The 14,741-nt window shown below is 41.5% G+C and overlaps 1 protein-coding gene across 5 annotated transcripts in view; it reads right to left on the bottom strand.

Annotated features, from left to right (window-relative positions):
• Positions 1-14,314, bottom strand: part of KHDRBS3 (KH RNA binding domain containing, signal transduction associated 3) — a 238,863-nt gene extending 224,549 nt beyond the window's left edge. For 2 of the 5 annotated variants that reach the window (XM_077493374.1, XM_077493376.1), the window contains exon 1: positions 13,992-14,305. In XM_077493374.1, the coding sequence (XP_077349500.1) occupies positions 13,992-14,199 (208 nt within the window). In that variant the 5' untranslated portion in view covers positions 14,200-14,305. Of the gene's footprint in view, positions 1-13,991 lie in introns of all 5 variants that reach the window. The other 3 variants (XR_013277716.1, XM_077493375.1, XM_077493373.1) reach the window with 3 other exon arrangements.
• Between the last annotated feature and the right edge of the window lie 427 nt (positions 14,315-14,741).

Raw genomic sequence — 14,741 nt, 5'->3', positions numbered from 1 at the left:
TCTTTTGCTCTCACCCTCCTCCACCTCCTCCTCCTGCTGTGATCTGACTTCTTGTTAGAGGGTAGCTATGTTCATTCTCCATGGTCCCCCTGTATGTAGGGACATAGTGACCCTCTCCTGCTCACCTGCAAGTTTTTTGAATATGGACTATGGGATATGGAGTGTGCATAGAACAGTATACATGACCAGAACTAATATGAATTGCTTGTTCCAAACAAAGGAAAGTGAGGGGGAAAAGAAGAAGAGGTTGGGGAACACACTGATGATGTTACAAGGAGGCAGAAAAATGCAATAAGAAACAATTCTATGAAAAATAGATCACAGAGCCATTACGTTGCGGATGTGCTTGAATTATTTTTGGAGAATAAGGATATTGTTTAGTGTCACTTTCCCCCTTTTACTGACACCACCATATGCCTTACGTTGGTGCTGGTGTGTTTAAATCTGACAAGCCGACATTGATCTGGCAGCTGTGAAGCCACCTGATCGTTTCCATACATTGTCCAGGCTCTGTGCACCCACTGGTGGACCCAGGACCAGCATGGCACATGCCACCAGGTAGAGAGGAGGGAGATCAGTGAATGTGCTTTCTCTCTTCTCCCTTTCCCGTTAATGATCCAGAAGCAACATGCCATTTTCGGTTCCTGGTGTCACAGCCAATATGGCAGGTTAAGAAGCTAATGGAGCATGATCTGCACTCCAGTAGCTTTACTGGAGGGCAGAAGAAAAAAAAAAATGTCATTACATAGGGGACAAAAATCCGCTACGTGATTTTTTTTAGGTGACAGGTTCTCTTTAAAAAGACCCCAAATGTCTCCTTTGGGCTCCACTGAATGTTTGGCAATGCAGATCACATTGCCAAACATCCTTTCCTGGCTAAGCTAGCCTGGGACACCGAGGGCTAGACTCGGAAGTGGCGTCAGAGACGTCACTTTCTGGGTCACAGCAAGAAGGATAGGAGAGCGGACGTGTGTCTGCTCTTCTCCTTTCCCTCCATCTTGCTCCTGGTCCCACAGATGGGCAAGCGGAGCCTGAAAAGCATGGCCAATACCTAGGGTGTGGGTACTGCTTTCACCTGACAGGCAGGAGTCTATCAGTCAATTTCACACAGAATCCAGTGGCTGCAGCCCCCAGATTGTTTGTGAAACCCACCCCCCACTGTCAGGACGGTACGACATGGAAGATACAGGGTACCAAAGTTTATTACAATTTTACTCACAGTTTTAAGCCTTGACATCCTGATTATCTATTTACTTAGCACAACCTCAGCTCTTCTATTTTACCAAAAATGAAGTAATATGATTGCATTCGTGCACCCTAAATTTAAACAATTTTGAAATGTTGCATTTCCTAAACACTTGCACTATTACTCTGTGACAAATTGGAACTACCACTTTTTTACTTTGATTGCAGGGATATGCAATTAGCGGACCTCCAGCTGTTGCAGAAGTCCCATGAGGCATAGCAAGACTCCGACAGCCACAAGCATGACACCCAGATGCAGAGGTATGATGGGACTTGTAGTTTTGCAACAGCTGGAGGTCCGCTAATTGCATATCCCTGTTCTAGGGTGTCTGCTTTCAGAAAATATGCAGTATGTTCTGGAATCTGGGGTTTTGTGTAATCTTCAGGCCTAAAATAATTTTTTTATACTTAACTAAAAATGTGGGTAATACATTGCATTTGTGTACCCTAAAATTATCTCCAGTGTAATTGTTACTGAAATTGTGTGTTTCCTAAGCCATCATGCTAATATCCTGTGACAAATTTAAAACGACCATTATTTTATTCTCTAGGGTGTCTGCTTTTAGAAAATATATGTTTGTGGGTTTTGTGTAATCTTCAGGTCCAAAATGTTTTTTTTTTTTGTTTTTTTATATTGTACAAAAATTGGGTAATATATTGCACCTGTGTACCCTAAAATTAACATTAGTGCATTTTGTACTGAAATTTTGCCTTTTGTTAATCATTGCGCTGGTACACTGTGACAAACTGGAACTTCCACTAATCTCTAGGATGTCTGCTTTCAGAAAATATATCTATATATATGTTTGGGGGTTTTAAGTAATCTTCAAGCCTAAAATGTTTTTTATTTTATTTTTTTATTTTACAAAAATTGAGAAATATATTGAAGCTGTGTGCCCTAAAATTAACGTTAGTGTATTTTTTACTGAAATTTTACATTCCCCAAACCGCCATGCTACTATCCTGTAACAAATTGGAATGTCTCTACGGTCTCTGCTTTCAGAAAATATGTAAAGTTTGGGGGTTTTGTGCAATCTTCAGGCCTAGAATGACTTTTTTTTCCATTTTTACCAAAAATTGTATTCTCTAGGGCAGTGATTCTCAACTAGGGTTCCTCCAGAGGTTGCTAGGGGTTCCTTCAGCGTTGGGACATTTCTGCCTCTTGGATAAGTTCCCACCGACACCATTGATCTTTTTATCTCTCTGTAAGGAGGTAATTCTTCCCAATGACCACAAGTGTAAGGACCATTCTTCCCACTGACCATCACACTAATGTATCATGATTTGTAGACTTATAATTTTTAGCAGGGGTTCCTCGAGACTGGAGAACTATTTAAAGGGTTCCTCTGTGTTAAAAAGGTTGAAAAAGGCTGTTCTAGGGTGTCTGCTTTCAGAAAATGTATAATGTTTGGGGGTTTTGTGTAATCATGCCTAAAATATATATATATATATATATATATATATATATATATATATTTTTTTTTTTTTGTTTACCATTAAATTGGGTAATATATTGCATTTGAGCATCTTAAAATTAACCTTAGTGTATTTTGTACTGCAATTTTGTGTTTCCTAAACCGTCACACTACTATCCTGGATTGGAACTTCCACAATTTTTTTTTCCCTAGGATGTCTTCTTTCAGAAAATATATCATGTTTGGGGGTTTTGTTTAATTAATATTCATGCCTAAAATGATTTTCTATATTTATATTTATTTTTTTATATTTTTATTTATATTCTTACCAAAAATTGGGTAATATATTGCATTTATGTACCCTGCGGCTGCATTTTCGCAAAGGTGCATACACTTTTTCTTTTTTGCAATGCAAAAACTTCATGGGCTGCCATGCCTGTGCACAGGCGGGCCACAAAAATGTTAAGGTGTGAACCTAGCATAAAAAAAAAAAAAAAAAAAAAAAAACTCTTGTGTATTTTTTTTTCTGAAACTTTTTTTTAAACCACCGCGCTATTATTCTGTAACAAGTTGGAACGTCCACTATTTTATTCTCTAGGGTGTCTGCTTTCAGAAAATATATCATGTTTGGGCGTTTTGTGTAATCATCATGCCTAATATATATATATATATATATCTATATCTATCTATATATCTATCTATATATCTATATATCTATATATCTATATATCTATATATACACACACACACACACACACACACACACACACACACACACACACACATATATATGTTTCAATTTTAGGGCTAGATGGACAAGAATACAAATAATTTTCCAATTAAAATAGCATTCACATAATCTGTTTATTTAGCTGCCTGTCTAGAGCTCAGCTTTACTGTTACATATGTATTATATACAATATAAATGTAAAAAAATAAATAAAAAGACGGTAGGTTCCTTTAAAAAAAAAAAAAAAAAAAACAATTATCTGCACACAAAAAACAAAAAAAAATCTTTCCGAGCTAATGACTCGCTAAAAAACACTTCCTCTTTGCATCTTTGTGTTTTTTTTTCCTCTTCTAATGTGTTTTGCACAGCAGGCAGCGTTATAGAATATTATCAGAAGCCTGCAAACCTCCAATTCCCCATGCAAAGGAGCAAGCGGGGCTGTGTGAATTATGCAACAAATTCCAATTTAGCCTTTCCAACTTGTGATAAACTGGTCTTGATGAGGACGTCAGGGGAGACGCAGGGCAGACAGAAAGAAAAATACAACATGGCACATTTGGAAGCCGGAACTAAGCATCACTTATAGAGGTTGTGACTTGCCAAGATAACAGCTCAGGATGCGGCCAAGCCGACAGTATACAGGAACCCTCCTTTGGAATGGCACACAGCAAGCCATTTGCATAGTTATAACAGCTCCATCTGTGATATCTTTAAAGCTTCTACAAGCCGACCGGGGTGCCAGATTTAAACATTTATTTGGAATAATGACTGTGCCATTATGGAATCCATAAGGCACTACCGGAGAGATGAAAACAGCAATACGATGCTGAATTAATAATGGGTCTGTCAATACAAAGTGCTGACACACAGTCGATGGTCACTGCTGAAATGTAACCTAAAAAATGATCGCAGATGGGAAAATGAATATCTCGGGGAGGGAAGGCTTCTCGTCCTTTAAAGGATCTGTCTGTGCTATTATTATTCTATAGAGGGGAACGATGGTAATGGAATAGAATCAGGCATGCCAAGCTTGCTCTGTCGTTACAACTATCATTGTTTATTCTGTGAAAGCCATATCTGTTACATAGAGTAGTGGCGGTCAAATTTCTTCATGGGTGGGCTCAAGTTCGGCCCCCGACATCGCCAAAGGGTCACATGTAAATATTCAGTGTCAGAGACAGCATACACACGCAACAGGGTATAATGACTATTCGCCATGACACAAGAGGTGGTCAGAGACTGATCTACATAATAAAAAACATGATCAGAGATTGTGGCCATGATATAGGAGATGGTCAGGGACTGCAGTCATAATACAAGAGAGGGTCAGCGACTGTGAATATAATACAAGAGATGGTCAAAGACTGTGGACATGGTACACGAGATGGTCAAAGACTGCAGTCATAATACAAAAGATGGTCAGAGATTTTGAATATGATATAAGAGATGGTCAGACACTGTGGACTTGATAAAAGAGATGGTCAGAAACTGTAGACATAATACAAGAGATGGTCAGGATTTGTGGATATGATGTAAGAGATGGTCAAAGACTGCAGACATAATACAGGAGATGGTCAGAGACTGTGAATATAATATAAGAGATGGCCAAAGACCATGGACATGGTACACGAGATGATCAAAGACTGCAGTCGTAATACAAAAGATGGTCAGAGATTTTGAATATGATACAAGAGATGGTCAGACACTGTGGACTTGATAAAAGAGATGGTCAGAAACTGTAGACATGATACAAGAGATGGTCAGGATTTGTGGATATGATGTAAGACATGGTCAGAGACTGCAGACATAATACAGGAGATGGTCAGAGACTGCACAACTGATACAAGAGATGGTCAGTAACTGTGGATAGGACACAAGAGATGGTCAGAGACTGTGGACATAATATATGGTTGATGGTCAGAGACTGTGGACATGATACATGAGATGGTCAGAGACTGTGGACATAATACAAGCGATGGTCAGAGACTGCAGACATGATACAGGAGATGGTCAGAGACTGCAGACATGATACAGGAGATGGTCAGAGACTATTGATGTGATACAAGAGATGGTCAAAGACTTTGAACAGAATACATGAGATGGTCAGAGACTGTGGACATAATACAAGAAATGGTCAGAGACTGTGGATATGATACAAGAGCTGGTCAGAGACTGTTACTGTGGATATGATACAAGAGATGGTCAGATACTGCACACATGATTCAAGAGGTGATCAGAGACTGTGGATATGATACAAGAGCTGGTCAGAGACTTTGACTGTGGATATGATACAAGAGATGGTCAGATACTGCACACATGATTCAAGAGGTGGTCAGAGACTGTGGACATGATACAAGAGATGGTCAGATACTGCACACATGATTCAAGAGGTGGTCAGAATCTGTGGATATGATACAAAAGCTGGTCAGAGACTGCGACTGTGGATATGATACAAGAGATGGTCAGATACTGCACACATGATTCAAGAGATGGTCAGAGACTGTGGACATGATACAAGAGATGGTCAGATACTGCACACATGATTCAAGAGATGGTCAGAGACTGTGGATATGATACAAGAGATGGTTTATTGACTGCACAAATGATATAAGACATGGTCAGAGACTGCGGACATAATAATACAAGAGATTGTCAGACACTGCGGACATGCTACAGGAGACTTTGAGAATATGAACATGCTATAGAAGATGTTGGGGTCTGACGGCATGTTTCAGGAGACCGTTCCAGATTTGAGACATATTACATCAGACTGCTAGAAATCACTGCTATAACAGGGCAATAGGGAAACAAAGCTTATTGTGGTCCAAACAGAAAGTGCCAAACGGCCACATGTGGTGCCCAGGCTCCAGAATGGGCACCAGGGAAATAGACCGCTTGGAAGCTGAACTGCTACATAGACTGTTCGGGGGCTAAACTACAATCATAGCAAGGGTGAGCACCAACTTCAAAGAGTATATTTCCTGCTACTAAGTGACTACACTAATCTAACATTCACACAATTCGTTTTTTAATGAAATGTTAAGTTTTATAGGCAAATAAGATCAAATACGATGTCAATCCCATTGAGAACCAGACTGGATGCAGGTAATGGACATTCTAATAATTCTAATAATTACTATCACCCCAGAATAATAACATTGTATTTTTGGAAAGCTTTCATCTTTAGGTGTCTCAGACCAATGGCATATCGTCATTGGTCTAATGTACTTGTTGCCGTTGGTCTAATGTATTTAAAAGCTAAGCAAAGCTCAATAATTTTATGCTGAAAGCAGCTGCTTGTCCTTGTAATGGTAAGTGCTCATTAAAGCTGAAAGCACAGTGGCATAGTGGCAAGCAATTCTGCCTTGCAGCGTTGTGGTTCCACAAAACCTGGTAAGGATGATATCTGCATGGAGTTTTCATGTTCTCCCTGTGTTTGTGTGGGTTTCCTCCGGGTACACCAATTGTCTCCCACAGTCCAAAGACATGCTGGTAGGTTAATTGGTTCCTGTTTAAGGTGATCGTAGTACTGCATGGGGGATAAAGACTCCTGCACTACAAGGATTGAATGCTAATTTGTATCTAGGGTTCCATTATAGTGGAGGTCCACCCAAAAGAGGAAGCTACACTTGTTTGCCTCTTCCTACCATATGCTGCCACCTTTCAGGGGGTACCTGGTTTTAACAGGTACCTGCTCCCGCTTCCGAGTGAGATCACAGTGGCAAACTCAGCCCTCAGCTGGAATTTTGGCATAGCTTCACTGCTGGTTTCCCTTAGCTGAGTTGGTGGCGGCAGCACCTGAGACAATTGAAAAATCGGCTCGGGTGTAGGCATTGCTGGTTTAGTAGACAGGTAAGTGTCCTAATATTAAAAACCAGCAGCTACAGTATTTGTAGCTGCTAACTTTTATTTTTTTCTGAAGGAGCCTGGAGCTCCCCTTTAACTATAGTTTTACTTTCCTTATCCCACACTCCACTCTTAGTGTTACTGGTTCCCTGAAGCTGCTTCTCATTGATGCTCCATCAGTGGCAGGCATTGTGACATCTTCACATACAATGCAGGACTAATAGCAAATTATAAGGACTTTAAAATGAGCTCCAGTCATATTTCTGAATATTAAAAATCAACAGCTACAAAAACTGTAGCTGCTGACTTTTAATAAACAGCCACTCACCTGTCCCAGGATCCAGCACTGTGCTCACTTGAGCCAATTTTTCCACTGTTTTTTGATCCCTTGCACCAGCATCTTAACTGTAGCATCCAACAGCTTTTGGCATCACAATCGGCCACCCATTGTGCATGCGCGAGTGCACTACACATTTTGAATGGTCCTGCAGTCTTCATTAAGGTTCAAGTCAGGGGACAGGGATGTCACCATGCAAAAATGATCCTCCCTGCCATGCACGGTGGGCTCCCCAACCAACCCCTGTCAAATGCAACCCATTCACCTGAATGTGGCTGCACTGTAACCCCCTCCCCCAACAGAGTGCAATGCACATGGTTGCAGGTGCAAAGATTATCCTCCCCGTTGCACTCAAAGGGAGGTACCACCCGACAAACAGGACCCATTCACTTGAATAGGGCCATATCGTAACCGCCCAGCAATGCATGTGGTTGCAATACAGTAGTGCAGGTTATTAGGATTAAAACAGGCACTGAGTAGACATAAACATAACATCTCCTCACCACCTATCAAAGATCCTCTGAAGAACGATCCATGAAGAAGGAACCACTAGCATATATGCACCCTTAGTGAGTACACTGAGAGCCTCCCCATGTCCCAGAGTGTCAGAACTAAGAGAAGAGTGCCAGAAGGTGAGGGATAATGTAATTAAAATTGATTTTTTTAATGTTACCCTGGAAAAACAAAAAGGGCATTTAAGTCTTGCTTTGTGGGGTGAGCCCCATTGCAAAGGTGGTTTTAAACATTTCTTCAGAGCTCAGCTTTAAATATTGCTGCAAGTGCCCCAACAGTACACCATTATGACAATGAAGGTGCCCCATTGCTTAAGCAACACTTCAACACAGTTCAATTCTATTGATTACTATTACCCAAGACTATTAACAACCTATTTTTGGAAAGCGTAAACTTAAGGTGTCTCAGATAAAAGGCATATCAGTTTTTAGAGTCCCACCACACACTAATGCACCGAAATACTAAGGGAAGCTCAACAAATCTACGCTAAAATAGCTCTTTGTTGTTGTGATAGAAAATACTTTCTATTTCTATAAGGCACCCAGGAGTAAGCCCTTATGACAATCAACGCGGTCCTTCATTTGAGGAAACCTTACATAAAATGTTCAATACTAAAAGCTTTCCATTAGAATATTAATCTATTTTTTATTTTCTAGAATATCCGTTCAAAACAAATGAGTATTTAATAATGGTAATGCTTCCACTCTTCCTCTAGTATTCCCCTCACACAGGACTTTCCATAAGGCAGAAAAATGCAGCTGCAAGTGTAATCGAATGCAAAGCAGCACGCAGATCAATTAAAGCATTGTGCAGACACCATCTCTACATCTTCTCATTGTTTGTTCTGGTTACTGACATCCCCTACCACCATCCAAAGCATGATCATTAATTGGTTGAAGAAAAAAAAAATTGTGGGTATATCCTTCAACCTTCAGGATCAAGATCAAAACCAATACTATGAATATATTTCCAATTCGTATTACAAATGAGATTGTAGCTTAACTAATTACAAAGTGCGTGATCCTAGGAAGCCATTAGAGCCCACTATGGAGATCTGCCAGTTTGTGTGAATCTCCATAACCACGTAATCGTGACAAGACCGAGCTTGCAAAATGACAGAGTGATAATGTCTGTGCGAAAAAACTGCTCAACACCATATTTACAAGTGTAAACTGCACATGTTCGTAGAGTTTGGAGTCTAGACAGGCCTAAATAAGACTTAAATATTGAATGCTGGCGATTTTCTAATTGCGTTTGGTAATGGGCAGAGGAACGTAGAAGGGAGCAGACAAGCAATGATGGCTTTGTGAACAACGATGCACTCCGTGGATTGAAGGCAGCTACAGAGATGCAGTCATATTAGATTTGAAGGAAATAACGAACAGTCCACAAGAGGTCATTCCAGTTGCAGAAAAGCACGTAATAAGGATTTCATAAGAATGCATTGTCCAGAAATATGTAACACGCACACACATATACGCCAGACACCTGCATTATTTGCTGTGAGACAAGGATTCTGCACATACACGCAGGCAATTAACATATAGGAATGCTACAGCCTGCAAACAGCAACGAGGTCTTAATTGCAATCCAATCATTAAAACAGCACTCAAAACACATATGGGGAATTCATCGGCGCTAACTCCCACCCTCTGCCTATTAAAACCACCAAACAGAGAGGAAACCTGATTTTAATGATTAGCCTTCCACCTCAAAACACACACAGATGTGAAATTATATACTCCCCGTACGGCAAGGAGGACAGTGTTGAAGGCTGTAAGATCAGTTACAGGCATCTACAGGACTTCTACTGACAGCAAACGACACAGGAAAACATGATGTAATGTCATTTAAAGTCTCCCTGGTTCTATCGGCTCGCGATTTTGAAAAACAGACAATGGACACATGACCTGCCCTCATTAAATAAAATAAAATAAAAATAATAATAACAAAATTAAAGCTTAACATAAATGTTGTAGCCAGCCTATGCTGAAAAAGACAGCTAAAAGGTTTTTATGTTCGCCCCAGGAAACTGAAGCATTAAGTAATAAAACATGAATTAATTAATAAATATATAAATAAATACAAAACGTACCTAGTTGAATCATCCTACACAACTTAACATGCATACATGTAATAAATATGTACAAAACGTATAAAATCATTACAGCAATGTACACATGATATGTTTGTCATGTTGGTTCATCTGCATCCATGTTACCTTTCCAACTATGTAAACACAATGCTTCACTAATGCAATAAAAAAAAAAGTTTCAATAGCCATAAAAAAACTCATTGAGGGGATATCCAGAACAAAAGAATGTTACGTGCAACCCACATAAGTAATGTGCAGGCCACAGTGAATAACTACAGGAGGAGATATTACATTATAATGTCCTCAGGGAACTCATGGATATGAATGTTTAAAACATGCTAATTGTATATAAATATAGACTACGGGGGTATAACGAAAACTGGAGCTCACTGAGCCAGAGAAGGTTACATTCTTTAGGGATATGCCCATTGGAAGATGACACTTCAGGGATTTTTTTTTTTTCCAGAACAATGGGAGGGGTACTAGAAGATAGACAGTAAGCATAATTCAGGGAGCATATGGTTTGGGGCTCTTGAAATAAAATGTGCAATAAATGTGTAATAAAATGTGCAATAAAAATTAAATTTCTACATTATAAAGCATCCTTTCTTAACCTATTTGCCCCCAAAGGAAACCTGAACTTATCAGGCACCATCAGATGTGAGCTCAATCAGCCGAAGCTCAATGAACCCCTAGCAACCCCTGGAGGAACTTTAGGGTTCCACTGAACCCTGGTTGAAAATAGGTGCTTTAAAGTCTCTGCAAGTAAACCCAGGAAAACAACGCTGTCTCTCAAAACACTGTTTTTAGACCCTGTAATAATTGCTGATCACTAAACAATGTGCTTATGGCTCCAGGAAAAAAAAAAATACTAAGGCTAGATATGGTCTCCAGTCCTGGCAATTTATTTAAAACCGTTTTTGTAAATCATGAGTTTGGGGCTCCATGAGGCTGCATATGACCCAGAGTCTATGCAACTGTTACTACTCTCTCAGTCTTCTGTAGTCTATTCACATTAAGCTCTAGGGGCACTTAGTATTTGTAAGTATTATAGACCTTCAAACCCAAACTCTACCAATTTGCAAGAACCCCTTGACACTGCCAAAGCTAGGTTCACCAAAATGCAACTTTTATGATGCTGCAAGCAGCCTATTGGCATAATAATATTTAGGAACCCCATGATCAAACCTCTAAAGAGGGCCCCTTGTTTTTTTGGGAGCCTAAGGGGTTTCAGAAGTAAAGCACCATGTGACTGTAGATTAAACCTGGCCTTTATAACAATTAAGGGATCTACTGGTCAACCTCTATAAGGTTGTAAGGGGCCTCTAGTCAATTGCTAGGACTGCAGCTGTCTTATTGTTCATAAGGTAGTTGTTGCTTTGCACACCAGTAGTGGACACATTATAACTGAATTCAAGAGCCAGTATGCTCAAGGCAGTCAGAGTATATGTTCTTCCACTGAAAACAATAGAAAGGGTTCACAAAAGTTAGGTGCTAGTTGCAGTTTTAATGCATATTGGTCACCTTGTGTTCTCCCTACAAGTTGTTCATGTCTTTGTATTTTATGGGCCCCAAGAATAAAATTCTAAGGATCCTTTTTTTTGGAAGAGCTCAAAGAGTACACCCACAACAGGCTGCCATGATCCTTAATTTGCTAAAGGTTACAAACTCAAGGCAGCCACTGTTTTATACTCATAGCCCTACAACCCTGCTCCTAGGTACCTAGGAAAAATCTCCAGTTATCTACCTGGCCCTTTTCTCTTTTGGACCTTGTATGTTAGGGGCCCAAGAGTAACTTTCTAGGATTCTGCTGGAACTTTGTCTTTGTAACAGTTAGGTGTTCCAAGAGTAAATTCTTATAAGGCTTCTAGGGTTTCGTAGAGGCTCAAGAAGTTGATCCTAGGAATGTTGTAGGTAGCCACTGTTCCATGGTTAGCTTTCATACCAAAACCCTATTCTTAGGTCCCCCAGAATCATTTCCAGTGATCTACTCTCTGCAAGTACTTGCACATTAGGGACCCCAAATGTAACTTTCTATGGTTCTACAGGAACCTTTGTTTTTGTAGCAACAGGCACTCCAGCCATGAATTTCCCACAAGGCTTCTAGGAACCATCATTTCTTAAAAAGTTACAGCCCCCAGGATTTGATCCTAGAGATGTGGTAGGTAGCCATGGTTCCATGCTGTGCTCTCATCATACCTAAACCCTGTTCTTAAGTCCACAGGAATCATTTCCAGTGATCTACTCCCTGCAAGTACTTCTAGACTTTGTGTGGTAGGGGCCCCATGAGTAAAGTTGTACGTTTCTGTATGGATGTTCATCTTTGTAAGACTTAGGGGACCCAAGAGTATATTTTTATGTTTCTGCAAGGACCCTCATTTTTGTTAGACTTAGGGCCCCAAGGTGAAATTCCCATGAGGCTGCTAGGACCTATGAGCTTTAAAAGTAACAGGTGCAATGTGTTAATTCTTGCAAATGTGATAGAATGACACAGTTCCATGCTGTTCTCTCACCACAAACCCTGTTCCTAGGTCCCCAGGAGTATTTTTTTACGATCTACTCCCTGCTTCTGGACTTTCACAAAGTTTACATTTTTCCAGGGACCCTCATCTTTGTAAAACTTACAGGGCCTCAAAAGGCTTATGAGACCCTAGGAGCTAATCCCCTGACTTAACTGCCTGTATGGAGGGCCATGACTCGTGCAATAAGGGTTGCCTACTATAGCATGTCCAGGGATGAGGGGAGGGGGTGCTTGCTTCTGGTCTTTACATGTCAGGGACCCAGGTGTAAATGTTTAGGTTTCTGCAGGGACCCTCCTCGTTGTAAGACTTTGTAAGACTGAATTCTCATGAGGCACCTAGGACCCATGATCTTTAGAATTACTAATGTTCCTCCCTGCAATGTGACAGGGAGGATCTTCTCCATGCTGTGCCCCCAGCCCTACACCTTGTTCATAGGTCCCCAGTATTAATTTCAAATGATCTACTCATTGCTTCTAGACTTTGCATGTTGTGTTATATGAGTTATAAAGTTAAACCTTGCAGTGCATGTGCTGTGCCCCAGTTCCCAAGAGACATCCTACCTTTGTTTCTAGGCTTTGCATGTTAGGGACCCCGGATGTGAATGTGAAGGTTTCTGCAAACACTAAATTACCATGAGGATCCTAAGACTCATGATCTTTAGAGTTAATCCTTGCAATGTGGTAGGCAGGCACTGCTTCATACTGTGCCCCCAGTCCTGGCTCATTTACAGTGATCTTCTCTATGTTTCTAGGCTTTGAATGTCAGTGACCCCAGGTGTAAATGTGTAGGTTTCTGCAAGGACCCTCCTCTTTGTAACACTTAGCCTAAATTGTCATGAGTTATAGAGTTAATCACTGCAGTGCATTTGCTGTGCCCCTGCCCTGCACCCTGTTCATAGGCCCCCAGTGGACATTTCCAGCGATCTCACTTTTGCTGCTAGTCCTTGCATGTTAGGGACCCTAGTTGTAAAATGTGTAGGTTTCTGCAAGGACCCTCCTCTTTGTAACACTAAACCCCCATGAGGATCCTAAGACTCACAATCTTTAGAGTTAATCCTTGCAATGTGGTAGGCAGGCACTGCTCCATGCTGTGCTCCCAGGCTTAACCCCCTTTCCTTGGGTCCCTATGGGGTCTGTAAGGTTGCAGGTGGGCCACCATATCTGATGCAATAAGGGTAACCTACTATACCCTGTCCGAGGGTGGGAGGGGAGATCCCTATGATGGTGCATGGACTCAGTAAGACTTAGGGGCCCCAGTAGGGTGATGGTACAAGTTGTATCTCCCTCACCTTCAGTCACCATCCTGAGCGCATGAGTGAAGGAGGGGTCCAGGGCGTCCTTCTCCGCCAGCAGCTGGGGCAGATACTTCTCCATGCCGGGGAAGAACACACAAAACGGAGGAGTAGAAGAGGAAGAAGAAGAGTCCGGGGAGCAGAAGCAGCAGAGCAAGCGAGAGAGATCCTGAAGCCTGGTAGATCTCGGGGAACGGAGCTTCATAGACAGAGCCAGATGGGGAGGGGGGGAGACAAACAGAACAATCCACAGCCGCCGATCACTCCTCTCCCTCCGCCTGCCGGAGACTGAACTGAGCCGCTACTGTCCGCTCTCTATAAACGGCGCTGCACCAGCCTACCCGGCTCCTCCTAGGGGGCTAGCTAACGTGCTGAGACACGCCCCTATCCATTGGATAAAACAAGATGTCAATCAAATGTGTGTTGCTGGGGATAGGCGGTGTCCCTCCGCCGGCTGCTGTTCCTGGTGCTGAAGGTGTCCATCCGCCAGCGGCTGCTGGGACTGGAGGGGCCATCCGCTGTCCATGGTGCTGCAGGCGGTGAGCCGATGTTGAGGTCGCTGTCCATGGTGCTGAACCCAGCCTCACATTGACTGTCGCTGTCCATGGAGCCGAACTCAGACTTCCATTGACTGTCGTTGTCTATGGTGCTGAACTCAGACTTCCATTGACTGTCGCTGTCTATGGTGCCGAACTCAGCCTTACATTGACTGTCGCTGTCCATGGTGCTGAACTCAGACTTCCATTG

This window comes from Lithobates pipiens, unplaced genomic scaffold, assembly GCF_037356315.1.
Source record: "Lithobates pipiens isolate NorthernLeopardFrog02 unplaced genomic scaffold, aLitPip1_a1.2 Scaffold_19, whole genome shotgun sequence".
NCBI classification, from domain to species: domain Eukaryota; kingdom Metazoa; phylum Chordata; class Amphibia; order Anura; family Ranidae; genus Lithobates; species Lithobates pipiens.
This window is presented reverse-complemented; position numbering and strand designations above follow the sequence as displayed.